A 27,715-nucleotide genomic window follows, 5' to 3' on the forward strand; every position below is an offset into this window, starting at 1 on the left:
ATTACAAATTATTATGAAACTTGGAACAAGCACCTCCCCAGGACTGAAAAGGGATATTGTTTTTTTATCTCATTACAGATGCTAAAACCACTCTCAGAACTTCAAGAACAGAATGGAGAGGGGAATTGCTGAATTACAAACTGTTATGAAACTTGGAACAAACACCTCCCCAGGAATGAACAGAGATGTTTTATTTTTTTTATCTCATTATGTATGCTAAACCCACTTTCACCAAGTAGGGTGATATATCCACAGTATTCCAATGTATTTCTCTTTTAGGATAGTGTATCAGAATAATGCTTTTGTATTAACATACTCAAACTAGGGATATTGGCTGTTTATCTCATTACATATATTAAACCCATCTTCTACTATATTTTAATGTATTTTTTCCTAATGGCAAAGTATATTTATGTTACATGTCAAGAGGTAAATTAGTTGGACAGGAAAAACTTCTGGGAAAGAAATGCCTTCTTTTAGTCCCAAATTTATTAGCAATAGAATAATTAACAGGCATTCTCAGATTCTGACGTTACTGTTTTATGGTTTCCCCCGCTAATTCAACCCAGATCAAAGGTTTTCTGAATTTGTTAATTTTACTATTCTGCTATTGGTTTTTAACTTTGTATCACTTGGCATTCCAAACCCCACCAGCTATATGTGACTCTGCTTACTATACCTCATTCCTTGTCTGAAGAAGTGTGCATGCACACAAAAGCTTACGTTCTGAATAAAACTAAGTTGGTCTTAAAGGTGCAATTGACTCCTATTTTGTTCTACTACTTCAGACCAACTTGGCTGCCTATTTGGATTTATTTTTTTATATTAGGGAATGGGAACGTCCCCTGGCCACACCCCCAAAGTCTCCCAGCCACACCCCCAAAGTCCCCAGATATTTTCTTAGTTAGACTTGGCAACCCTATAGGTAAAAGGGAGCATCTGTGGGTCCCCCCCCCCCCCCGTTTTCTTTCCAGTTATATATCTTCTACTTCTTGCCTGCACAATTCCAAGCTATATGGCAAAACTCTCCCCCCCAGCCCCCGCTGCCATGTGTTATGCTTTTCTTCCTGCTTCTTTGCTCCTCCCAAGTGATATTGCAGCTTCTGCAGCCATTAACTATTCTTCAGCCATTAACTCCAGTCTCAGAAAACCTTCTACCATCTACATGCCAATAAGAGGGTATTGCTAGGAAATGTGGGAAACACTGCAATTTGCAGGACTCCTACAATTGTCACAAATGCACACATTGCTAAATATAGGAGAAAGACATGCCACAGAGGTTGGTGCATCTAGCTGCCAGTCAAAGAGGGAGGCAGAGCTGTTTTGCCTTACTCCCTCCTCCTCTCAAGCCTGGTCTTCCTGATTAGATTACTGGACTGGAGATGGAACCAGGTTGGGGGTTGTTAAGAGACATTCACTTAGTTCCTCTTTACCCAATTTCTCCCTGAAATTCAACAATCCATTTCTATCCCCTTTCCAGGAATTTGAATTCAGTTTCTAATCAATCCTGTTTTGATCAAAGATAATTTCGAAGAGAAGAGGGACAGGAAGAAAGGTGCTGCAGAATTTAAAAAAATCACTTTGTAGATGCTCAGAGGCAGACAGTGTCTTTCCACACCTTCCTCTCCTCCTGGTGGAGTGCCTCTCTGTGGTGTGTAACAAAACAACTGCAAGGGTAAAGTTACAAAGAGACATATTAATTTCTCTGCAAAGAGAAATAAGAGAGAGAGAAATGAGATTAATCAATGGCGATATTTTAAAAAGTAAATTTCTGTAAAGAAATTCCCTTCCAGACCACTAGCCAGACCTTTGTTCTCTAAAGAACAACTTTTAAAAAATGAGACCAAAGTGAGACTCAAACTCATTATGGATATTCTGAGCATAAACTAAGAATGGGTTCGTTTTGACTGCCTAATCTGATTACTATCACTGCATGAGTGCAAAATTACGATATCTTCTGGAAACATATCTTGTTACTAATTATAGATGGGGTCAGAGAGTGGAAGTGCCTGAATTGTAATAAAAGCAAGTTTTATGAGCAGAGTAAATTCATATCATGAGCTCATTATTTGTGAACTGTGTCTACATCTCTAATCACATTTATGTGGGGAAGGCAGAGATCACATCAACAGCCCTCACCGGTTCGTATAATTAGCATCTCCACAGAGTTGTGTCATGAACACTCCTTTGTGCTTCAGTGGGAGACGACAGCTTAGATATGTTGCAACAGTGAACCAGTGTTGGCTGAGAATCTGCTTTACAATAGCTGAGAACCCATTATCTATTTAGTCTAATTGTTACTGGTGGTGGTGGAAAGTGCTGTGAAGTTGCTGCCAATTTATGGTGACCACATAGGGCTTTCAAGGCTAGAGATGAACAGAGCTGGTTTCCTGTTGCCTGCCTCTGTGTAGCAACCCTGGACTTCCTTGGTGGCCTCCCATCCAGGTTCTAACCAGTGTCAACCCTGCTTAGTTTACAAGATCTGATGAGATTAGGCTAGCCTGGGCTATCCAGTCGAGGGCAGTGGTTAATAGCACATTCAAATTAGGGTGTTGTGTTGGGGTTTACATTTTTTCTTTCTTTCTTTCATAGTAAAAACTAGTACAAAGCATGGTACAATCATATTGAATTGTTGAATGAAGTCTGGAGGAATTACTTGCTGACATTTAAGGAAATAAGCTATTCCCTTAGCGATCCCCAGTATGAATGTGTGCCTGGCAGATTTCAAAGATGGTTAGCTGCATCGTAGCAGCCATGGGACATTCTGAAGTGAGCAAATTGTAACAGGTAGGTCTCACATGCCAGTGTTGCTGTCTCTCATACGTGTCTCTCACCATATTAGCCTTTTCATCACAACTGGAGCATTTTCCCCTCACCTGCCATTTTTGTGACCCACGATCTCTTGAAGACAAGGAATAAAGACTTCAGTTATGGTTATGCATCAAAGGACACTCAGGGCTTAAGACTGTCTAATTAGGTATGCTAGTGCATTCCACAGGGTAGGGGCCACAACTGAGAAGGCCCTTCCCCTATTGAAGCCATCTTGGGGCATCAAGCAGGGAACTGGACCAGATAGTCTGATGGCCCCTTTCAATTCTATGATTTATTAATTTGAAAATTTCTAGGCTGCTTCTCCAGGGGCATATTACAAAATGAAACATAATAAATACATAAAATACATACAGAGCATTAAGATGGGTTGTAAACATTTTTAGGCTAAAATCAGATTATAAAACATGTTAAAAAATCAGCCTCTTAATTAAACTCCTGAGTAAACAGAAATGTTTGGACCTAGTGCGTAAAAGAAAGTAACATAGGCTCTAACCAGGCCTCAAAGGGAGGGGCCACTATTGAACAGGCCCTGTCTTTGGTTGCCACGTGTCTCACATCTGAATTTGGGGCACACAGAGCAGGGCTTGAGAAGAGGATCTTAGCTGGCAGGGTGGACAGTATGTAGAGTTTTCACAACTCCCATTATATAGTTTTACTGTAGAGTTTTTTGCAAATCCTAGATCATCCCATGATGTCACTTCTGGGTTTTGCTTCTGGTGAGATCAGCTTGCCAGGGAGATGCCAGTCCCCTAACTGCTTTGGGAAGAGGTGGTCATTCAAGTACCCTGGTCCCAAGCTATCATCACCTTTCATGCATGTCCCACATTCAAAATACACTAAGCTGGGTCTATTATGTCATACACAGCAGTACTGAGCCAAACATTGCAACTGGAGCTTTGCTCAAAACACCAGAATGCTGCTTTTTTTCTCCAGTAAAATATTTGTGTACGATGCTTATGGCAGGCAAATTTATAGACAGCTGGAAATCTCTAGTGCTGAAAATGTTACCACTTATCAGTCAGACTTGAAAGCACCGGCTATATTTATTTCTTGTAGCATGGCTTGTGTTCAACCCCACACACAAATAACTCCAGGCAAAATGCTTAATCGGGAAAGACACAAATATCCCTGCTTTGCCCTTGGCGCTCTTCCAGTCCAATCCAGTTTGCGAGTACCAGTGACAGAGCAAAATAATTAGGCTTCTCATTTTCCAGACAGTAACTGTGGGCACTTGAGGGTGGAAGTATTTAAAAAAACAACTGCAACCAGGAATGACATACTGGTGCAAATTTCACAAAATGTGATTATTTATCATATCACTTTATTGTGTTCGCCAAACCTTTATATAGAAGCAGAAGCATTTTCTAACTATTGAAGAAAAAATGCCTTGAGAGAATCAGATGGAGAGCTGTTTGTCTTCCAAGAATTCATTCAGGTTCTTAAAGAAATTTGTTTGGAGCAGAATGCATAAAGCTGTCTCACTGATTCAGACCATTGGTCTCTCAAAATCAGTGTTGTCTAATTTGATGGAGAGTTGTGCTCCAGGGCCTCAGGGAGAGGTCTTTCACATCACCTACTACCTGCTGTGGGGCTTGAACCTGGGGCCCTCTGCCATGCAAACGAGGGGCTTTTTCTGTTTATCTTGGTTCCTCCCATGTTTCTTAGCATGAGAGAACAGCATGACATTGCTTATTGATACGAATCTTGTGATACTCTAAAAACACACACACACTCTCTTTCTCTCTGTGTGTGTATGTGTGTGTGAGAGAGAGTTTTCAGAGTATCAGAAGATCTCTCTCTCTCTCTCTCTTACACACACACAGAGAAAGAGAGAGAGGTAGTCTGACTTTGGTCTCTTGTGCACTCATTTGGCATCCTCATGGAACCCTGGTGGAAGATCTCATTAATATGGACAATTAGGCTATCAAAGATTACATGATTGAGTGCACAGAGTAAGAAATGAAGTCTGACCTTTGGACAATTTTTTTTCTATTGCAGCGTGATATAGTTAGTTTCTAAGTTTAAACAAAATGGCAAAATGTCAAGATTGTGGAAGAAATAAATTGCTGCTTAAATTCTGTTTTGACCTCTCTCCAGTCTGAGAGTGGTAGGCTCTAATCTGGATTTAATTCCCCCCTCTTCCACATAAAGCCAGCTGGGTGACCTGGGGTTAGTAACAGCTCTCTCAGAGCTCTCTCAGCCCCATCTACCTCACAGGGTGCCTATGGTGGGGAGAGGAAGGGGAGGTAATAGTAAGTCACTCCAGGACTCCTTCAGGTAGTGAAGGGCAAGGTATAAAACCAACTCCTCCTCCTCTCCTTCTCTTCCTCCTCCTGATTTCCCTAAATGAAAACTACAGGCTTGAAATACCAAGCATAGTCTAAAGGGGCTCTCACTAGAATTTACCATAAACTGTCTGAAAAGTTGTTTAAAAAATATTCTCACATTATTTCCCTCTGATTCCATTACCCACTGAGTATTAACAGCAAATTGTTCTAGAAAATTCTCTTGTCACCTTTAGAAGGATGGTGTGAAATGTTAAAATTGCAGGATATTGTTTTTTGCAGGTTTCCCCCCCTAAATTTCTGTTACTAAAATGTCTCAAACACAGTGAAATAGAAAATGCAGAGAGCAGCGAAACCTCATCTGTCAGGATGACACAGGAATGCAGTTAATTAATTGGCCAGTTAGAGAATTCAGTTTGTATTGTGTACAAGCCCAGTTGTAATTCAAAATTAAACCCTTCTAGCTCTGTAGCCACTTTAGGTTTTTAGATTCTTAGGAAGCAGGGGGGAAATTAAGACCGACATCATTAATGTAGCCTTCTGCAGCCTGTTTGGCCGAGCCAAGTCACAGAATATCTTCTGTGTTTTACTGGCTATCTGAGATATATCACTCTTCTCAGAAATCTAATCTAATAAATAAATAAAATTAATCTTAAAGTGTTCTGTATTGTTGATGGACATGTGGCAATTCTGGAATTAAAAGCCTCAACACCATATAAAGACCATTATGCAAATATACAAAAATTCTGGACTGCTAAATCATCATTAACTTGGGAAGTTCGACAGTGAGATCAGGAAGCATGAGTTGGAAAATATGGTTTTCCCTATTACTGTCAAAATGTGGAACAAAGGAGAGTTCTAAACAAGTATTTCCTCCCTCCCTGGTGTCAGCAGCATCTAAAGCTGAAGAAGATGGAGCAAGGAGCATCCTTTCCTCTCATTTGGCCTTTGCTTTTCAGGGAGTAAAAAGAACTTGCTCTTTTCTTTTCTGCAAGAGACAAGACAGCATTGAACTAAGTGTAAGTGTTCTAGAGTGCTTAATGTGCAGGACTAGGTCCCCCCAATGTGACACTCATAGTCCCATGACGCTCACAGACGCCTCTGCCCAACAGAGAAGAAATTAGGAGGGAAGAGGCTATTGAACCACTAAGCAGTGAAGAAAGACAGATGATTTGGAGTCACACTGATTGATGAAGGAGAGACTGGAGGTCATTTTAAAGAGACATTGTTTTAAAGAGACTTTGTTTTAAAGAAACGTCATTTTAAAGCTGTCCTGGTGAGGAAGATTAAGGACCTAACTACCCTGTTCAAAGCCGTCATGTCACATCTGGGTCTGCCATAAGCACTTTCAATCAGACACATGGTACAAATTCCTCGCTGGGAATTTAGTTCCCTGGTGAGGACAGCCTAATGCAGATTGGGCACATGTAGAAAGGACTGCATGGGGAGAACCATGCAGTTTTCCCAGCCTGAAATGACCCTATGGGCAGGGCCGGATCTAGGGGGAGGGCAGAGGGGGTGCTTGCCCCAGGTGCTGAAGGAGGGGGGCACCAAATTGGGTATGGAGTCCATTATATTCTATGGGACTGTAAGATAGAATGGCCCATAAAGGGGCGCCATTTTTTAATTTTGCCCCCCCCCCCCTCAAAAAACATGTAGATCCAGTCCTGCCTATGGGGGTTATGTTTGCCCCATGGGAACTCTGTGTACACTGATGGAGTACCCATAGATTTCCCCAGTGTGGGGAACTGAACCCTTTGGAGCTATTTCAGGTTGGAAAAACAATTCAAAGTAGAAAGCACAAGGATCCTTTCCCCATGTGCTGTAGTCATGATCTAAACTCCACTCCATCCCATGAACCTGGGAACTGAGTTCCTGGTTGGGAACTTGCAATGCATGTCTAATTGGAAGTCGTTATGGCAGATTTGGACACTGCATAAGGGACTTGGTATGTGAAATTAAGCCCTAAACTAGTGCCATCAACTGAGCCAAACTGATGCACGTCAAAATTACAAGAAAATAGAATGCAACCCTATGTGCACAGGTAAGACCTATAGATCTCCATGGGATTTATATTTGAGTAAATATGCATAGGATTGGTCTGTAAACTTTTTTTGTCATGCAAGTTGCAATGACACTTTATTCTGGTATTAAGGAGAAATGACCTAGACACAGTGAGGGAGCATTCTTTTCAAGTCAGAACGAATTTAAAAATAAATACTTCACAGCCAGGCTCTTCTGTTCTTTCAATAACTAATGCAAATTTGACTCCTTTATTAACACAGCTCAGGGGAAAATATCCCTGATATTGAAAATGTTCATTATCTGCTGCTTGAGGCATCGAAATAGCACCACCCCCCCCTATTTTAGGTTGTTTTTGAGATCACAACAGAGATTTATTGAACACACTTTAAAAAGGAAATCATATTAAAGTTATGATTCAGATTTGGATCCTGGTACATTCATAATCTGGATTATATTGGAAACAATTTCCTGATCTCCTAGACTTCACCCCTTGAAGTCCCATCATGAAGAAGCCACACCTGAGAGCCATCCAGCTACTTGGGCACAGGACTTTATGTATTTTCATCTATGAAATAATGAAGGCTATGCTGTGCCATGGATATGTATTAGCAGAATCTGTCCATTGCCTCTGAAAACAAAGTACTGAAATTATGACAGCTTGATGATGCATACGGGATAGATGCCTAAGAAAAGGGTGAATTATGGATTATAAAATTCGTGTTCAAACAAGACTTACAAGGAGAATGAGTCAGCCGGTTGATGAAAGGGTTGGGAAAAATACTGGTGATAAATTGAGAAAAGCAGCAGCATAGATACAGTGTGATGGAAAATAAATGTGAATGTGTCTGAAGACTATGTGCTTACAAAAGATGAACAATAGTAGTGGGTTTTTTTACCTTGGGAACGATTTTGCTTACAAGTGGCCATTGTTGGTATAAAAAGGTAACAGGAGGAAGAAAGTGTTAGCCCTTTAACAGCTGGATCATGGGCACATCTGGCTTTGAGTATTGCAGAATTGAAAGTTTGCAGAGCTACAGAATTCTAGATTCTATTTGTCAATTATGCAGAAAGTGGTTCTCCAAAACCAAGTTGTTCAATCGTTGCAGTCAAAGCTAATTTGTCAGGGGTGAGATCCCCAGTTATATTAGCATAATGTAAGTATTGAATCCTATGGTTCCCTTTCACTAAGATAGCAGTCTTTCCCCAGTGATGCAAGTATTTCAGTGAACAACAGTGAACAAGGGAAATGCTAAATCCAACCAACTACCAGTGAATGCCTCTAGATTTTCACTGAACATTCTTCTGAAAGCCAACCCTCTCCAAAGAGAGTTCCCTGTTGGCCTTCAGGAAAGATAATGCCTATAGTCATGTGGACAAAAAACATATTGGTTGGAGGACTGCAGTGAGAAAGAAAAACTCAGCAAAAATCACTCCCTCTTTTTGGGGGGGAGTTCTATTGAGTAAAGAAAGGAGGAGTGACATTGTCTCCTCCTCATTGCAATCCTCCCACCCAGGTAGTTCTTTTGTCCATATGGGTATTGCAACTGCATTCATCTCCTTTCTGAGGATCAAAATGGGAATACAGGAAAAAAAACTACATCTGCAAGCTCTTGCATGTGATGTTTGTTTGTATACAACCGATTTTGTCTACATCACAATGGCTAGATCTACACTGTTTTATTTGGGATCATGGTGCTGATCAATACTGCCTCTAAACTGGAGTTTTGTGAGCAAAAATTCTACTTTGTGAGCTACTGCATAAATTAGTTTGTGCTGGGACCATTTTTCCTGAGCTATGCCTATGACTAAAATGTGGGAGCTAGAGGCTAAAAAAATAACTCAGTTTAGTGGAAACAATAGTGCTGATATGGTGGAAACATGTTTAGCGTGCCCTGCAGATGTAAGTCGGTTTAGTTGAATGGGATAACACTTCTCCAAATCCAACATTTAATATGTTTTGTGAATTGTGCTTTAACAGATTGACATTATTGATATGCTATTTTAAAATTTCAAATTGTTCCAAACCTAATTGTGGAGAGTCAGTGCAGAACGTGCAAAAAGACAACTTTTATTTTAAAAGCTCTTGATATATTCACAAAGCAGCTAGCCATTTTTAGGAAAGAAAATGAAAAACATCGATCTGAAGTTTACTCTGCTGCTGCTGAGGATCTCAGAAAGACAACTTATTACAAAATACAATCCAGGAGGATAAGTTAGATAACCTCCCATGCTCGTTTCAGAGAAACAGCTTGTACATTTTGAATGAGTTTGAAAATACCCTGTACATTTACCCCTTTGTACTCAACCATGTAAACTGATTATTGGAATTAAGGAGAGGTGAAAACAGGATGAAAGATTTGTTTAGGTGTGATGTGGCCATAAGCTGTAGCAAGACCCATTTATCACTGTCAGGGATGGAAGCCAATCTCCTCAGAAGGTTTAAATTACATTGGATTAATCCGGTGCATTTTTTTTCCTCTGCCATTTTGATTTGAATTTAGTGTGTTTCCTAGAAAATATGATCCTATCACACCCAAATGCCTAGGCCTCATATTGTTTCCTTTTGAATCCCATGATATATGGATGGAGATGCTTGCAGAATGTTTAGAGACTAAAATTATATTTTGTTGCAATGGTTGAGATGCTGCTTCAGGCCTCTTCCCTGCATGCAGGGGACTACATTAGGGGTGTGCATTCGGTTCACCCGAACTGAAGAAACCTCTGAATCACCCCTGATTCAGAAGTATACGGCGCCGTATACTTCCAAATCCAATTTGCAGCCATAATACGGGAGCCATATTATCAATATTCGGAAGTATATGGAAATCCATAGAAAAGACGGGAAAGGAGCTTCTGCAGCCTCAGGGCAGCTACTTGCCTCCTTTCCTGCCTTTGGAAGCCTTTTCCCGCCTCTCCCATAGCCTCCCTGGGATCAGGGAGGGAGGGAGGGGCAGGAGGAGAGGAGCCCCAGCAGCCAATCCAAAGCATGCATTTGCAAAATGCATTGCAAATGCATGCTTTGCAGGGCTGTTGTGTAGCTGATGGCTGGGCTAATCCGCCAGCCATCAGCAACATTATTGTTCTTTTGCTTACTTGGGTATCCAAGTAAACAGTGTTCTCTGGCCAATCACAGAGCAGTGGTATTTTTTGAAACTGCTCTGTATAGGGCCAGAGAACCTTTTCAAGAAGTTTGCCTGGCTGGACTCTATTCCATTGCTGCTGTGCTGGTGTGTTGGTGTGTGAGAGAGATTGTGCCCTTGGCCTCAGCTGCTGCTGCTCTCTTTCAGCCTTGCCTGACCTGCCTGGAGAAGAGAAGATATCTAAGGTAAGATAGTCTTGGGGTTCTTGTTTTTATTTTAGTTAGTAAAAGGACTTTTTAAGACTCAGAGTCCCTTTACTTATCCAGATTTGGGTGGGTGAGTACTGGGTAGCTTATTTGGGGTTAGGGGGTTCTTCTGGGGGTGGGGGCCTGGGGTGGTGGGGTTGCCAATTTGCCCATATCTTACTTTAGTGAGAGGACTTTTAAAAGTGCAGTGTCATTTTACTTTTCCTGATTTGGATGGCTTGGATTTCTTGGGGTTAGGGTGAAGGTTTTTTGGGGGGAGAAGGGTTGGTAAAGTTCCTGTATTGTTAAAAGTCATTTTTTTTACTGTTTTAAAAGGAGTCTGTGTTTGATTTGTTGCTGCTGTGTTGTGCTGCTGCTGTTCCTTTTCTCTTTTGTTTGGCCTAATTTTCATTGTTAAAAAGATCACTTTTTTAACAGTTGAGTTCATTGGCTTTTTCTCAGTGATTTGTTTGGATCTATTCTCTGTTGCTGGTTTTGCCTCCTGTCCTGTGATCCCTTTTCCTGGTTCTGTTTTTTTAAGAGAGGGGGGGAGGGTGTTGTTGACTGATTTGGCCTGAGGTTTTTTATTGTTGAAAAGGTCACTTTTTTAACAGTTGAGTTTGTTGGCCTTTTCTCAGTGATCTGTTTTGATCTATTCTCTGTTGTTGCTGGTTTTGCATAAGAACATAAGAGAAGCCATGTTGGATCAGGCCAATGGCCCATCTAGTCTAACACTCTGTGTCACAGTGGCCAATATATGTGTGTGTGTGTGTGTATGGCTAATAGCCCCTGATGGACCTCTGCTCCATATTTTTATCCAATTCCCTCTTGAAGCTGGCTATGCTTGTAGCCGCCACCACCTCCTGTGGCAGTGAATTCCACATGTTAATCACCCTTTGGGTGAAGAAGTACTTCCTTTTATCCATTTTAACCTGACTGCTCAGCAATTTCATTGAATGCCCACGAGTACTTGTATTGTGAGAAAGGGAGAAAAGTACTTCTTTCTCTACTTTCTCCATCCCATGCATAATCTTGTAAACCTCTATCATGTCACCCCGCAGTCGACATTTCTCCAAGCTAAAGAGCCCCAAGCGTTTTAACCTTTCTTCATAGGGAAAGTGTTCCAAACCTTTAATCATTCTAGTTGCCCCTTTCTGCACTTTTTCCAATGCTATAATATCCTTTTTGAGGTAAGATATGGGCAAATTGGAATTGTACACAGTATTCCAAATGAGACCGCACCATCGATTTATACAGCGGCATTATGATACTGGCTGATTTGTTTTCAGTTCCCTTCCTAATAATTCCCAGCATGGCATTAGCCTTTTTTATTGCAATCACACACTGTCTTGACATTTTCAGTGAGTTATCTACCACAACCCCAAGATCTCTCTCTTGGTCAGTCTCTGCCAGTTCACACCCCATCAATTTGTATTTGTAGCTGGGATTCTTGGCCCCAATGTGCATTACTTTGCACTTGGCCACATTGAACCTCATCTGCCATGTTGAAGCCCATTCACCCAGCCTCACAATCCTCTCTGGTTCTCACCACCTTGAACAATTTAGTGTCATCTGCAAACTTGGCCACTTCACTGCTTACTCCCAACTCCAGATCATTAATGAACAAGTTAAAGAGCATGGGACCCAGTACTGAGCCCTGCGGCATCCCATTGCTTACCGTCCTCCACTGTGAAGACTGCCCATTTATACTTCCTATTAATTAGCCAGTTTTTGATCCACAAGAGGACCTGTCCTTTTACTCCATGACTCTCGAGCTTACTAAGGAGCCTTTGATGAGGAACTTTATCACAAGCTTTCTGGAAGTCAAGGCAAACAACATCTATTGGGTTCTCTTTATCCACATGTTTGTTCACCCCCTCAAAGAACTGTAACAGGTTAGTGAGGCAAGATCTTCCCTTACAGAACCCATGCTGAGTCTTCCTCAATAACTTGTGTTCATCAATGTGCCTACTCATTCTGTCCTTGATAATGCTTTCTACCAACTTTCCCGGTATTGAAGTCAGACTGACTGGCTTGTAATTTCCCAGATCTCCTCTGGAACCCTTTTTAAAGATGGGGGTGACATTTGCTACCTTCCAGTCCTTAGGAACGGAGGCAGATTTCAATGAAAGATTACATATTTTTGTCAAGAGATCCACAAGTTCAACTTTGAGTTCTTTCAGAACTCTTGGATATATGCCATCAGGACCTGGTGACTTATTAGTTTTTAATTCGTCAATCAGTTCCGCAGGGCCTGCAAGACCACCCTCTTCAAACTGGCATTTATGAATAGCTGAACTGCAAGTGCATAATGAAGAATATTCGCCATCAACACCAACCGATAGGTATAGCGTCAATGATAACATTATGGTTGTTTTAATTTAAGGTAATTGGATTAATAATTGTTTTAATTAATGAATTAATTGGTTTTAAGGCAAATTAATGCCTACTAATGTAATGTTTTATTAATGTATGGTATTTTATTGATGTTAGCCGCCCTGAGCCCACTTCGGCGGGGGAGGGCGGGATATAAATAAAATTTTACTTACTTACTTACTTACAATCAGTTGTAGGACCTCCTCTCTTGTCACCTCAATTTGACTCAGGTCTTTCAACACCCCTTCCAAAATTAGTGGTTCTGGAGCGGGCAAACACTTCTCATCTTCCACAGTGTAGACTGACGCAAAAAAGACCGAGGCATCCTGTCCTGTTGTCCCTTTTCCTGGTTCTGGTTTTGGGGTGGGGGCATTAAAAGTTAAGTTTCTTTGTGTCACATTTTGTTTTGTTTTTTAAAATTACCTCTGGTTGGTGTGTGAGCTGGGTCACTTTCATGTTTTTATAGTTATTTTTGGTCTGAGGGTGCTTTCGGTTTGGCTAGGGCCATTAAATTGGCTGCCCCACTAATAAGGGTGTATTAGGGTTTTTTTTTTTTGAAATTAAAAAAAAATAATCCAGTTTAGGGCTTTATCTTCTTTCATAATTCAACTAGGCCAGATAGGGGTGATTTTAAAAGATTTTATGTTTCTCATAAAAGGCAGTGTGACTACTAGGCCACATCAGGCTCCCTTTTAAAGAGACTACGGTTGCAGTGCATCTTGCTTTCAGCCACTGAAAGCTGGGGCATCCTTAGATTTCCATAGGGTAAACCACAGCTTCTCTCAAGTTATAGGGGACACCTGATTTCTACTTTGCAAGGAAATCTGGTTTGTCCCAGGATCTAGTTAGGAGAAATTTAACTAGGAGGATACAACAAGGATTGCCTTCATCTCAAGGTAACCTTTTAAAAACTGTAGCCAGGTAGAGGCAGGATCACTTAGTCTCCTAAACTTTACCAGACTACTACCATACTACCCCAACCCAAAGAAGGACAGGTTAGGGACCAAAAAACCAAACAAACAAGTTCTGGTGGGAGGGTTTTTAAAAAGAGGTCAGGGCACCTGTTAGTTCAGGGTACAGTGCAGTGAGTTAGGTTGGTTAAAAAAAAACATTCTCTTTTCAGGTTGTGTGAGACTGGCCAAGGGTGACATGAGTGACAGGCAGCAGAAGAGGGGCCCTGGGGGCAAGGCCAAGGAGAAGACTAGAGGAGTGGAGGGGAGGGGGAGGACCAAGGTTTCCCTCCCACCTGTGCGTAGGGCCACTCCGCAGCCGCCTTCCAGCACTCCGACCTCTAGCCGGAGTGTGATGAAGAAGAAGGCCTGTCTTGGGTCCTTCATTGAGGCTGCTGCTGGGGCGCCCCCAGCAGAGGTGCCATTAGCTGCTAGCACTGAGCAGTGGTCTGCTGCTTGGGCAGTCTCTCCTCCAGCTGATGTTGCTCGGCCTCAGCAGCAAGAGCATCCCTTCTTGGAGATGAGCTTTGGGGACAGTTTTCTGTGCAAAACGATCACCCCAAGGAGGGTGCAGAGTGTTGTGCAGGAGCTGGAGGAGAAGCTGGTTGAGGAGGACCAGCCCCCTTCTTCGGTTCCTTTGGGCACCAGCAGTCCTTCGGGGGATGACCAGGAGGGGAGGCCACATGGGGTGGAGGGGGAAGAAATGGAGACACACGAGGTGCCTCCATCTCCGCCCACTTCCCCCCCGGCAGCCAGCCCCTCCTGCCACCCCAAGACACGATGTGTCTGCCCCGAGCACCTCACAGGAGGTTGCTCCGGACACCCAAGCTGCCAATCAGCTTGGGCATCCGTACACCTCTGAAGTCTGGAAGCAGTTACGACTTATGGAGGATCCACGCTATGCACAGTGCCAGCTGTGCAGGGCCCGGATCAGTCATGGGTGGGACCCTGCCCGCCTGACTCAGGGGGGGATGCGGAACCACCTGCAGAAGCACCATCAGGCGGTGCTTCTTAAGGGGGAGAAGCAGGCTGGTGCTGGGGTGTCCGAGCGGCCAACACCACCCAGCCAGGAGGTCCATCCCATCGTGACTACCTCCAATGCTCTCCAGGGGAGTTCCATGGCAGTGCAGGAACACCAGCCATCTCTGCCTGAGATGTTTGGTGGGGGTGGCACCTGTGTGCCAAGAGGGGGAATCAGGTATGGCAGGAGGGTGATTGCCTGGAACCTTGCCAGGTCAGTCACCCATGGGCTTCCATTTTCAGTGGTTGAGAATCCTGGGGTGCTAGGGTTGCTTGAGTACCTGGCGCCCTGGTACAAAGTTTCTGCTAGAACCACCATTAGCAGGGCCATTGTGCCATCTGTTTTCAGGGAGACCAGATCTGTGGTGAAGGCGCATTTGTCCTGTGCTGCCGGGGGGACTGTTCATTTCACCGCAGATATCTGGAGCTCCCAACATGCTTTCGAGGGGTATCTCTCCCTGACTGTGCATTGGTGGCAATCCAGTGAGCTGCAGGGTGGGGGTGGCAGTAGCAGCAGGTAGGGTCGGGGCTGTCAGGCCGGCTATCACTGGGCCTTGCTGCACGCCGAAGCAGTCGATGTGCCGCACATGGCAGACACTCTCAGAGCCATCCTCTCATGGCAGTTAGAGGGCTGGGTAGGTAGCGGGGACGTTGCCACGGGCTTCGTGATGACTGATGGTGGCTCCAACATCAAGGTGGCTGTGACGGTAATTAAAGGGTTAACAAGAAAACTAAGGACGCATAGGGCCTGCGTCAGGTGATCTGAGGGTGGGGGCCAGAGTGCTCGGAACTCTCAGAGGTGATTGACAGCTAATGGCTGAGGGCAGTTAGTGACGGACAGAGTCTGAGGGAGACTGCTGAAGAGAGCAGTTGGTCTGAGAAGGAGCTGAGACAGGAGCTGAGGAGAGTCTTCGAGAGAAGCAAAGCTCACTGTTCACTCTATAAAGACAGCCACGAGGCTGTGTGTGATTAGAGAAGAGTAACAGTAAAAGACTTGAGAGGTCACAGACACAGAGACACTTCTCTTAAGAGCTAAAGAGGTGGTTGAAGGAAAGATGTGGGTCTAGAAGTCTGAAGAGCTGGGAGAAGAGACCCCAGTCGATTTAAGGGACTTGGCACATTATACCCAAGAGGCCAACCCAAAATAGTGTTGGAGAGTGAAAGCTGTATGATCTGTTAAACCTGAGAGACCTAAGTGAAATTGATATTATAAAGCCTGAGATACAATATAGCCCATGTATATATTTCCCATTCCCCAGTTGAAGACGGTGTGTGTATGTTAATAAATTTCTGTGGTTTACTTTAAAGTTCTCTGGTGCCAGTATATTGGGAAAACTATCAAAATTGCTGTGGTCCCCTACAAACTGAGTTTATATCCATCTGAAAGCAAAACAAAAACCCCAAAGAGACTAATAGTGAGAAATCCATATTACACCCACCCCTTGCGTTTCATAGTTGTGAGGTAAAATTCAAAAGGAAGAACTGAGGCGGAAGAGGGGGCTGGGGTAGCCATAAGCCACATATAGAAGCAATCCAGTGAGACTGCGAGGCACGCTGCTATAGCGGCTGTCCAGCGTCAGGGCCTAAAATGCCTTCCTTGCGTGGCCCACCTTCTCCATCTCATGGTTAAGGACGCATTGGGCCAGACGAAAAGCCAGGATCATCAGGATAGCCATGACCCATAAGTACCAACTTCTGCTCCAGAAGTGTTGGCACATCACGGGTCACTTCTCACGCAGCAATAAGGACTCGTATCTGCTGCATGAGAAACAGACATTGACAGGCATGCCAGGGCACCGCCTGATCGGTGACGCTGGAACTCCACCTCTGCCATGCTGGAGCGCATGGTGGAACAGAGAGCAGCCCTGGATGCCTTTGTCTCTGAGACCAGGGTCTTTCGGGATGAGAACTGTCTCACCCAAGAGGATTGAGTGGTCATTTCTCAGACTGTGGAGGTTCTTGGGCCCTTCAAGACCCACACAGAAATGCTCTCGTCTGACACGGCAAGCATAGCACTGGTCGTCCCCATGGTCCACATGGCCCATGAGGACCTGGCCTCGTTTCTAGTGCCAGCTCAAGGCCATGCAGACGTTCTTCCAGCGGTGCATGCCCTGGTTGTTAGGCTGCAAGAAGGGCTTGAGGCCCACTTTCAGACTTTCACCCAGGATAAGGTCTACATGATGACGACCATGTTAAACCCGCGCCTTAAGGGCACGATCGCCGAGCGGGCCAACGACCTCGATCGCTGGCGAGACAAGCTCTCCCAGCTCTGCAGGGTCAGGGTGGGCCCAGTGCTGGTAGCTGAGGAGGAGGGGGGGGGTGGAAGCAGCTCATCTGCCACTTCCACTGCTGTTCATCCCCAACCTTCCCGGCTAGGCAGTGTTTCCCACCAGACTTATGCCACGAAGAGTCCCGAGATGACACTCATCGGGCGGCTCGTTGGCCCCTCTGGGAGTGGTAGGCCCCTGAAAGCGGAGACGGGTGCTGGTACGGTGAGGAACTATTTTTCAGAGCCCAAAGAGTTGCAGGAAATATCTGCTTTGGACTACTGGGTCATGAAGGAGGGGGTCTGGCCGGCCCTCTCCTCCGTGGCCAAGGCGTTCCTCTCATGCCCACCGATGAGCGTGCAGAGCAAGCACGTCTTTTTGCATATGGGCAACGTTGTCTGCCCACATTGCAATCACCTGCAACCCTGGACAGTTGAGCAGTTGGTCTTCCTGACGGTCAGCTTGCCTCTGTTCAGCTCCCTGAATGTAGACTTTGAGAGTGAATGAAGTGAGCACCTACTTGTGCCTGCATCCTCTCTTGGCCCATGCTTGGAAGGTGCTTGTAAAACTCTCTCCCACTAAACATAGACTAGAATCCAAAGATAGCCCAAAAACTTACTCACAAATTGATTGGCAGTGCATCTCTCCCACCCATCATCCATCCCTAAACCAAAAGTGAATGCTGGTTTAAAATCCGCAAAGCAATCCAAATTTCCTCAGTCCCCATCCACAGATGCCTAATAATACTGAAAGGGCCATTGCAGCCCCAAACTGTAACCGACAGCACTCACAGGCCCAGCCAGGATAACCCAGTTTTTTTTTTTCAGGGGCAGGAGGAAGAAAGAGGGAGGTGCCAGTGATGATGACAGGCAGCCAACAGCCATACCAATGCTGAGGACCCTCTAATGGGACAGTGATAGCTGGTGTGTTGCTGCTGAACTGAGAGAGAAGGAATGGTTCCCTTCCTCTTACACAATCTGAGGCCCTCCCAGTGATCTTTCTCATTTGGGGTGCAACTCTGGCTTGCCTCCTCATGGTGCATCCTGGGTAACGCAAAAGAGCCTGGACCAGCCAACCATCCATCACTCAAGGTAAGTCTAAATGCTTCTTGCTTTGTGTAGGATACAGAATGATGTGGCGCTAGGTGTGGTCCACCGCTTCTCTTGTTTGAGAGTTGTGTTGTTTGGGGCAGGGTTGGAGAGCTGGCATCTGTAGATTGTGTGTTCTGTGGCAGGGAAGCTGGCATCTGGGTGAGAGACCCAGAACCAGCATGCTTGTTGTGCTTGGCCAGCTCTCCCCGCGTTGCTTGGGGCAGGACTGGAGAGCTGGCATCTATAGATTGTGTGTTCTGTGGCAGGGAAGCTGGCATCTGGGTGAGAGACCCAGAACCAGCATGCTTGTTGTGCTTGGCCAGCTCTCCCTGTGTTGTTTGGGGCAGGGCTGGAGAACTGGCATCTGGGTTTGCTGCAGAACTGTGATAGCTGGTGTGTTGCTGCTGAGCAGATTGTGTTTGTGTGGCAGTGATGTTGGCAACTGGGTTTATATTGGTTCCAGGCCAGCAGGGTTCATAGAGTAGATAGATGGATGTAGTGCATTTGTGTGCTATAGAGATTCTCTGGTGTGAAGTTAGGTTTGGCTTTGGGTGCCCCAGGAATTGGACCCCCTGGTCCAATTTTTTTTTTTTTTTTTAGCATTGTGGGTTTTGTGTGGGACAGTGCCCTGAAGCTGCACAGCAGTTTGGGGGGCTCTCCTCAAAACCCCCTGCTCCCCAGAGCCACTTTTCCCATGACAATTACAGTGGGGGAAGTGGCTCTAATTGGTTTTTTCTCACCATTGGGAACAGTGTTCCTTTTGGGGTGCCCACAGATGGGTGCAGTCTTTTTGGGCCAGGGGGGTTGAGTGCGGGGGAGTCCCCTGAAGCTGCCCTGCAGTTTTGGGGCCTCTCCCTCAAACCCCTCTCTGGCCAGAGCCACTTTCCCCACAGCAATTATAGTGGAGGAAGTGGCTAATTGGGCTTTCCCCAGCATTGGTGGCAATGGGCCTTTCGGGGAGCCCAAAGACAGGGACCCCCTGGCCCAATCTTTTTGGGACTTGGAGGGTTTGTAGGGGAGAGCTTCAGGTCCCCTGCAAATTTGGGGGCTCTCCCTCAAACCCCCTCCCCTCCAGGCGGCTTCCAATATACCCTATTTTGCTATTGATTTCAATGGCCATAGGGTATAATGGGGCTGTATATTCGTAAATAGCCGTGCATCTACCACATATACGGCTATTCCGAGTACCGGTATTCGGAAATATATGGTATTCCCATTTTTTTTGTCCCGTATATTTCCGAATCCGATTTTTTCCGAATTTCTTTTTTTTTTTTTTGCACATCCCTAGACTACATGTGTGAACAGGATTTATTAGGTATGATTTAAATGTGTGAGCATATTATACCAGTCAGGGCTTTTATTTGAGCAGGAATGCATAAAAATATAGTTCTGGCTGGCTTGCCATTAGGGGTTGTGGCCTAATATGCAAATATGTCCCTGCTGGGGTTTTTCCTACAAAAAAGCCTTGTGCGGAACAATGGTAATGTCAGGGGATGTGGCCTAATATACAAATGAGTTCCTGCTGCGTTTTTTCTACACAAAAAAAAGCCCTGACACCAGTTGCTGTGTGTTCACACTTTGTTGAATTCTGAACTTATTAAACTGCCTTTTACTGAGTCAGACTGTTGGTCGATCAAGATCAATATTATCTCCTCCGATTGACAGTAGAAGTCCATGATCTCAAGCAGAAGTCTTTCCCAGCACCCACTGGAGAGCCAGTTTGCTGTGGAGAACTAGTTTGGTGTAGTGGTTAAGTGTCTTATCAAAGCATGGGAAGATGCAAACTGGGAATTTGATAACTGTAATGCAGAAGAAGGCTTCACACAAGAGGCATAATGAACTCCAGAGAAACCTTATTTGGGAGTGAGGGTAGGAAAGATCTAAGAATGCACAACACAATTGAACAAGTCTTCAAACCAGAGCTGGATTAACAATTAGTCCCATTAGGTACTGGCCTGTGGGCCCCCACACCTTTAGGGGCCCTGGGGTGGCTTTCCACCTGGTTTCCCCCCTGCTTGCAGCCCTTCCAGCCTGCACACGCAGGCAACAACTGAGTTGCTCTTTGCCTGGTGGTGGTGCTGCTACTGGCTTTGTTGCCAAGTTTGCCTCTCTCTGCCTCTCCCCCACAGCTTAGTAAAAGGGTTTTTTAAAAAGATGCCTGCAGGCTTCAGTGAGGGTCACGGATGGTGGGGTGCGTGTTCAGACTCTAAGATAATTTGTGAGGAAGCTCCCAAGATTTTGACTGCTTAGGAGCCTCCACAGGGTTTAATCTGGAACTGCTGCAGACTTCTGGCCATGCAATATTGGTACTGTAAACAGACCAGATCTGATCCTGCTGGAACAAGCAGGAAGGCAGCTCTTTCACGAAAAAATCCTCCATATGGTTGCCAACCTCCAGGTGGGGCCTGGAGATATTACAACTGATCTACAGACAGCAGAGATCCGTTTCCATGAAGAAAATGATTACTTTGGAAGTTGGACTGTGGCATTGTACCCTGCTGAGGTCCCTACCATTCCCATACCCTGCTCTCCCTAGGCTTCACCCCCAAAATCTCCAGATATTTCTCAACCAAGAGTTGGCATCCCTACATATACCACAAGAAGAATAAAGCAGCATGCTGGGAGCATTACTCCATTTTTTAAAATTGTATTTCTTCTTACTTCTGATAGGCCACAGGCAACTGAATTGGAGAAGTTTGGTGACTGATATAGTCCTTGTGTCTTGAGAGGCACAAAATACTAATATATGACCATGGGACCACTCTGGATCCTAAAGAATCCTGGACTGCTTTTTCTCATTGTTGTCTGTCACCTTTTACATCAGCATTCAAGGTGGCTAACAACACTAAATCAGACTAACACAAATGATTAAAGCTGTTTTTCAGGGAGGACATATTTATTATTTAGTACAAACAGGTAATATTGATAGATCTTAGGACTGTAACTTGCTGGAGATGTTGAGGGTTAAAACCTGGGGAGGGTAGGATTTGAAGAGGGGAAGATCCTCAACAGGGTACAGTGCACCCATTTTCTCCAGAGGAACTGATTTCCATAATCTGGAGATCAGTTTAATTGCAAGAGATCTCCAGGCCTCCTTATTAGATCACCAAGTCTTATTAGATCTCATTCTGAGACAAAAGAAATCTGATACTGTAACAGATAAATATACTTTTGGAAAATATGTTCCAGGAATAGGTACTAGTTTGGTATATGCAGTGTTACACATTCAGAGAAACTGGTATTGTGCCCATTGATGATTTATAGTTTGAAATATATATTGTATTGACAAGCTACTGACATGCTTGCTTCCTTTCACTCTCTTATCTTTACACTCTTTCCTCACAACTACTAGAATAGTAGCTTTAATTTACCATTTCAGTGTTTAAGACCCATCTGTAATGGTAGCCATTATGAGCTGGGTATTTCTGCATGTGCGATTATGACATCATCAAAATGTTCAGTCAGAAGGTTGCTTAACTGAAGCAGCTGAGGCGACATGGACCCTTAAGGGAAGGACAGGGACATGAGGAGAAAAAGAGGCAGGGGATAACCTCAGAGAGGAATGAGATACTAGAGAAGAAGAAAACAAAATATTAACAAATATCTCTAGGTAAAACTTTTGGTGTTGCTTAGCTCTCTTTATGTTGGCGAGTCCTGTATGGTGAACCCCATCCTATAGTAAATATGAAGCATGGCTGAGAATTTGTATATAATGGGTAAGCATTTTGAATCAGGAAGTCCTTTGTTCAACTCTTGCCTCAGCTCTGAACTCACTGGGTGGCCTCAGGTAAGACATCAGGGGCACCAAGATGCGAGACTCTGAGGATGCATTTCTGGGGATCCTGGGGTGAAGCCAGGCAAGTCATATGATCTTTGGATTTGATTGGGTCTGAGTGGTGGTGGGGGCACAGAGGGAGTCTGGAGGCTGGAGCCATTGTGTTTCGACCTTCCCCCATTGCTTCTTCAAGCTACTTTTTTCCCAAGAGGACTTAATGTTGTCCCAGTTGAAGGACAACTGCAGGAGAAAAGTACTTTTGAGTTGAAAAGTGGGCACAGAAATAAGTTTTCAGCCCTTTTTCCTGCCTGCCTAAGCTATATTTCAGTTCTCTGCTCTGCTGCTTAGGGAATCGGTGGTATGGCAGCCCAATAAGAAGCCTTAGCAATGATGTCTAATTTAGTCATGTGTTATTTTATTTATGAGATGGATTAGGAGGCTTTCTATCCAAGTAATAGCTTCCATATCTGCAGTGCCATCCTAAGCAGAAGCTCCTTGACTTTAGGGAACTTCAAAGAGGTATTTTTTCTTAGAATGGTGCTGGTAGTGTAATATGCTGTGTTCGAGTGGATTTCTTGTCCACAGAAACAAACAAAAAAACCTTTGTGACTTGTCCATGGTGGTCCTGTGAATTTGTAGTAGAGTTACTATTTGAAACAAAGTTTTATGTTCAGTACACCAAGTAGGGTGCACTGGAACTGGTCACGGTGTACAAGCAATGATGGTTCTCTATTTCATACTCCAATATTCTTTGGCATTTTCCAAATAGTTATTGAGCTCACTTTAGCTTGGTGTCAGATTTAAAATGTAAAATCACAATGATTGACTCTTTCAGAGGAATTACTCATATACATTCAGTGATTTTTTTTTAAGAATAGTTATTTGAATGAAGAACATGAGATTTGATTGCAACATTTGATTGACAAGCATTATTAATGCTTGTTATATACTCATTGTGATGTTCAGCATTGCTACTGTACCATACTTAGATATATTTTCACTTTTTTGTGTAAGACAGTTTGTCCCTTTATTATGTGTAGATACATATTGGTCACCCTATTGTTGTTATCAGTGCAGTCCCTAATCCTAGAATTACTTTGTGTGCATGTTTGCGTGTTATGTGCTGTCAAGTCAACTTCTGACTTATGGTTACCCTGCAAATTAATGCCCTCCAAAATGTCCTATTATTTCTTGATTGAGTAAGTCCATCTCATGTTGTGTCTTCCTTTTTTCCTACTGCCTTCAGCTTTTTTAGCACAATTGCATTTTCCATTGAGTCTTGTGTTCTCATGATGCGACTGAAGTACGATTGCCTCAGTTTAATCATTTTAGCTTCTAGGGGAGAGTTAAGGATTGATTTGATCTAGAACCCACTTATTTCTATTTTGGCAGTCCATAGGATCTGTAAAACCTTTCTCCAACACCACATTTCAAATGAACCAACTTTTTTCCTGACAGCTTTCTTCACTGTCCAACTTTCACATCCATACATGGTAATGGGGAATACATTAGTATTAATAACCTTAACCTTGGTTACCAACAACAAATCCTTACACTTAAGGATTTTTTTCTTGTTCCTTCATGGCTGCCTTTCCTGTCTCAGTCTTCTTCTGATGTCTTGGTTGAAGTCTCCCTGTTGGTTGTTGATGGAGCCAAAGAAGAGAAAAGTTTGGTGTAGTGGTTAAGTGAGCCAGTTTGGTGTAGTGATTAAGTGTGCGGACTCTTATCTGGGAGAACCGGGTTTGATTCCCCACTCCTCCACTTGCACCTGCTGGAATGGCCTTAGGTTAGCCATAGCTATTGCAGGACTTGTCCTTGAAAGGGCAGCTGCTGTGAGAGCCCTCTCAGCCCCACCCACCTCACAGGGTGTCTGTTGTGGGGGGAGAAGACATAGGAGATTGTAAGCCGCTCTGAATCTCTGATTCAGGGAAAAGAGTGGGGTATAAATCTGCCATTCTTCTTTTTCTTTTTCTTCTTCTTCTGATGTCTTGGTTGCAGTCTCCCTGTTGGTTGATGATGGAGCCAAAGAAGAGAAAATCTTGAATAATTTCAGTTTCTTCATCATCAGCCTTAAAGTTGCACAGTTCCTCAGTAGTCATTACTTTTTGTCTTCTTGATGTTCAGATGTAATCTTGCTTTGGCACTTTCTGCTTTAACCTTCATCAGTAGTCATTTCAAGTCTTCACTGTTTTCTGCCACTATGTGGTATCATCTGCACATCTCAGATTGTTAATGTTCCACTAATTTTCACAATATCTTCATCTAAATTTAATCCAGCTTTCCTTATGTTATGTTGTGCATACAGACAGCAGAGAGAGGGAGATAAAGTATATCTTTGTCTGACCCCTTTACTAGTTGGAAATTATTCTTTTTCTCGGTATTCTGTCCTAACAGTAGCTTTCTGTAGAGACTACTGTCTCCAATTCTGGTCTAGTCAACCCAAACTGATGAACCCAACTTGTCATTCTTTTAATCTGCTAAAATATTTTCACTATTTTACATACTAATTCACTGCCCACTCTCTCTATATGTAGGACTGCTAATTCCATCCCATACCATTGTTCAATGAAGTGTGCTTTTAGCAGATGAAAGCTTACATTCTCAATAAAACTTTGTTGGTTTTAAAGGTGCCACTGGACTCCAGCTTTGTTTTATTGCTTCAGACCAACATGACTGCCCACCTGGATCTATTTGAATTACTTTTGTTAGCCGGATTAAGAACTAGCTTTCTAGTTGAGGGGCAAGATATCCATGTTTCCCATTAAATAAATATATATACCACTTAAATAACTGTGTTAAACTATGGTGGAATTTCTGGTTCGACCAGCCCGTAGTATATGATCCTGACAGTCATATTCCCTTGGTCTATGCTTGCTACGCATTTTCTGGTGGCAGTCACACTGTGAGATGGGTCATGTAATAGTCTTATCTTAACATGTGGGACAAAGTTTGTGTGAGTGATTCCTTAAAATATAGCTGCAGCACAGCAAGTTACTACTGTAGTTATTGCAGCTAAAAGCAATATAGGAGATAAGGCTGTCTGGCAGATTTGATTTTTTTTCACATTAAATTGTGTATCTGCTGAATACTATCCCCGCCACCACTATATGGTCTCTTTCCTGTGCTTTCCTAAGTTGCCATTGTAAAACAGGTTTTCATCATTTAATTATATAGAATTGTGCTGCAAGTTAACGATCTCTCTCCTCCTTCCTCCCCAGGACTAAAGTTATGTTGCAGAAATAATACATTCAACATTTATTTTAATTGTTCAGTCCCACAAAGCCATTACAAAGATAGCACATTTTCAATAATAAGAATATGAACCTATTTTGGTTATTAAGAAATATCACCAAAGAGAATGTTTACATCTAAGTGTTTATATTGACAGGACTCATCTTTTTTTCTTATTTGTTAGATTATGGCATCATCCAATGAAGAGCTTAGTTCTGACCACAGCTTTTCATCTGAGACTGAGACAGGAAATGAGAACATGGCCATGGCAGCAGATGGGCCTTCAGACTCAAGGTGTCCTATCTGTTTGGAAAGAATCCGAAATGTGGCATTCTTAAATCCCTGCTTCCATAGATTTTGTTTTGGTTGTATCCTAGAGTGGTCAGACAGGAAAGCTGAGTGCCCACTTTGTAAGCAGCGATTCCTCTCATTCTTTCACACCATCAGGTCTGACACTGATTTTGAAGAATACATTATACGCTTTGAAAATTCATCCTATGGCACGTGCGGGGAGAGGTCAGAAATGGCTGAAGGACTTGAGTCACTGCTAGATACTGGGATCTTGTATGAAGGAAACCCAGGTCTCCACACTCAAACTAGGATGGGAACACTTGATAAGCTGATGAGACATCTGGGAATAAGGAGGTCATCTCACCCTGCAGGAATATCCCTTGGTCAGGTTCGAGAACAAGTTACTATTAAGTTCAGGAGGGCGCTTTATCAGTCTGGAGTGCGTGTCAGAAATGTCCAAAGTGGAGGATTTTATAGAGATATATCAGCAAATTTTTTCCAGAGGAACCCAGTCCGTCTCAACAGACTAGTTCCTTGGCTGAAACGTGAGCTGAAAGTGCTCTGGGGTACACATTCATCCTTAATCAACAATACACAGCGCATCATTTTGAATAACATAACTATCTATGATCTAGACAGCCAAGCATTTGCTGATACTATACATCCTTATTTGCTGCATTACACCAGTCATTTCTTGCATGAGTTCATTAATTTTGCCCGTTCCCCTTTCAACATTAAGGCCTATGACTGGCGAGCCACTTATGACATTCCCTTTCCAATGCATGATGACAGTTTCCAATCTTATTCATCACTTACTACATCATCTTCAGAAGAAGAGGAAGAGGAAGAAGTGGAAACTGAAGAGTCTGAGGAGGAGGAGGAAGAGGAGGAGGAAGATGATGAATCAGCAACAAGTTATGAGGAAGCATCATGGGATGAAGAAATTTTAGGTTCAGTCAGTTTAGGTTCAGATGAGAGTGTGGAGGAGTATTTTCTGCCTTTTGGAATTTCAGATGGAGAACTTGTTAGAAGTGAAGAAAACATGCATGCATCTTTTCAAGCTGATTCACATTTAGGTGCACACGACAGACACTGCCCGTTGCACAAATGTGTCGTCAATCAGATAGAAGATAGTACACCAATGCTATGCAAATCTATCCCCAGTTGCATGGAGAATTCACAACTCAACATTGAAAATGCTGATGAAGAAGAAGTGAATGCAGAAGAGAAGGGTTTAAGAAGTCATAGCTTTGGAGTTGGCACTGGTAGTAGAGCTTCAGCTGTCACTCATGTTGACCACCTTGCCTGCAGTAACCAAGTGCCTGAGCCTTTGCAGACTCCATCTCAGCAGCAAAAAAAAGATAGTGCAGATCGGACATCACAAGAAAAAGACCCAGTGAGCACAAAGCTGATCCCTCACACAGGGGATGAGATTATTTTCATTGAGATGCTGCAGCCCAAAGCAGAAGATGTTTTGGTTATTGAGCAAATTGAACTGAAAACAAGAGAAACGAACAGACCAGAACAGCAGCTATGGCAAGGCGAAGAAATTGCTAGATCTGCAGGACTGCCGTCCTCCACGGAAGGCGTACCATGTGGTTCACCTAACCAGTGGGAAGGTGGATGCTTTTCATGTGTCAGAAGACCCTGATTAGCACATCATCAAAGCCAATACCATAACCCGCAAGGGAACCCTGTTAAATCGTTCTCTTATTGAGGTTATTCATGTTACACTCAATCCAATAAATTCATATATATGAAAAATTGTGTTGAATGTATGATAACAAACATCTGGTATTTATCTGAAGCAAAACACCAGCAAACAAAGGGCTAAGCTAGATAATACATATGAGAGGTTGGGGATTCCCTGACTTGATTTGTGTCATACATAACATCAGGGAATTTATGTTCCCAAGCACTGCAGAGTCAGGGCCAGCTTGTGAGCATAGAAGAGCTTCAGGCTTCCCTTATATGCCACTTTCCTGAGCCAGGGGGAAGGCTATTTGCCTTGCTATCAGGCAACATGTGTTTCAGTCAGTATATGTGGAGCTTCACAGTGGGGAAAATAGACCCTCTGGTAGCTGCTTCAGCTTGGGAAGATGTCACAGGAAACTAAATCTAGCCTCACAAGACTTGAGAATGTTAATTTCCCCAATATGTATGACATGTCTCTGGTTGGGAGATTCTTGTCCTGACTTGTGTCACACACGCGTATTGTGAAGTTGAGAAGTGAACTAAAGACTTGTA

At 43.6% G+C, this 27,715-nt stretch overlaps 1 protein-coding gene across 4 annotated transcripts in view; it reads left to right on the top strand.

Moving 5' to 3' along the window:
* Window positions 1–27,213, top strand: part of LOC132570483 (E3 ubiquitin-protein ligase Topors-like) — a 358,952-nt gene extending 331,739 nt beyond the window's left edge. For 2 of the 4 annotated variants that reach the window (XM_060237125.1, XM_060237126.1), the window contains exon 3: window positions 25,362–27,213. In XM_060237125.1, the coding sequence (XP_060093108.1) occupies window positions 25,365–27,119 (1,755 nt within the window). In that variant the 5' untranslated portion in view covers window positions 25,362–25,364 and the 3' untranslated portion in view covers window positions 27,120–27,213. Of the gene's footprint in view, window positions 1–21,649; window positions 21,888–25,361 lie in introns of those variants that run through there. The other 2 variants (XM_060237123.1, XM_060237124.1) reach the window with 2 other exon arrangements.
* The last annotated feature ends 502 nt before the right edge of the window (window positions 27,214–27,715 follow it).

Source organism: Heteronotia binoei, chromosome 4 (assembly GCF_032191835.1).
Source record: "Heteronotia binoei isolate CCM8104 ecotype False Entrance Well chromosome 4, APGP_CSIRO_Hbin_v1, whole genome shotgun sequence".
Taxonomy (NCBI): domain Eukaryota; kingdom Metazoa; phylum Chordata; class Lepidosauria; order Squamata; family Gekkonidae; genus Heteronotia; species Heteronotia binoei.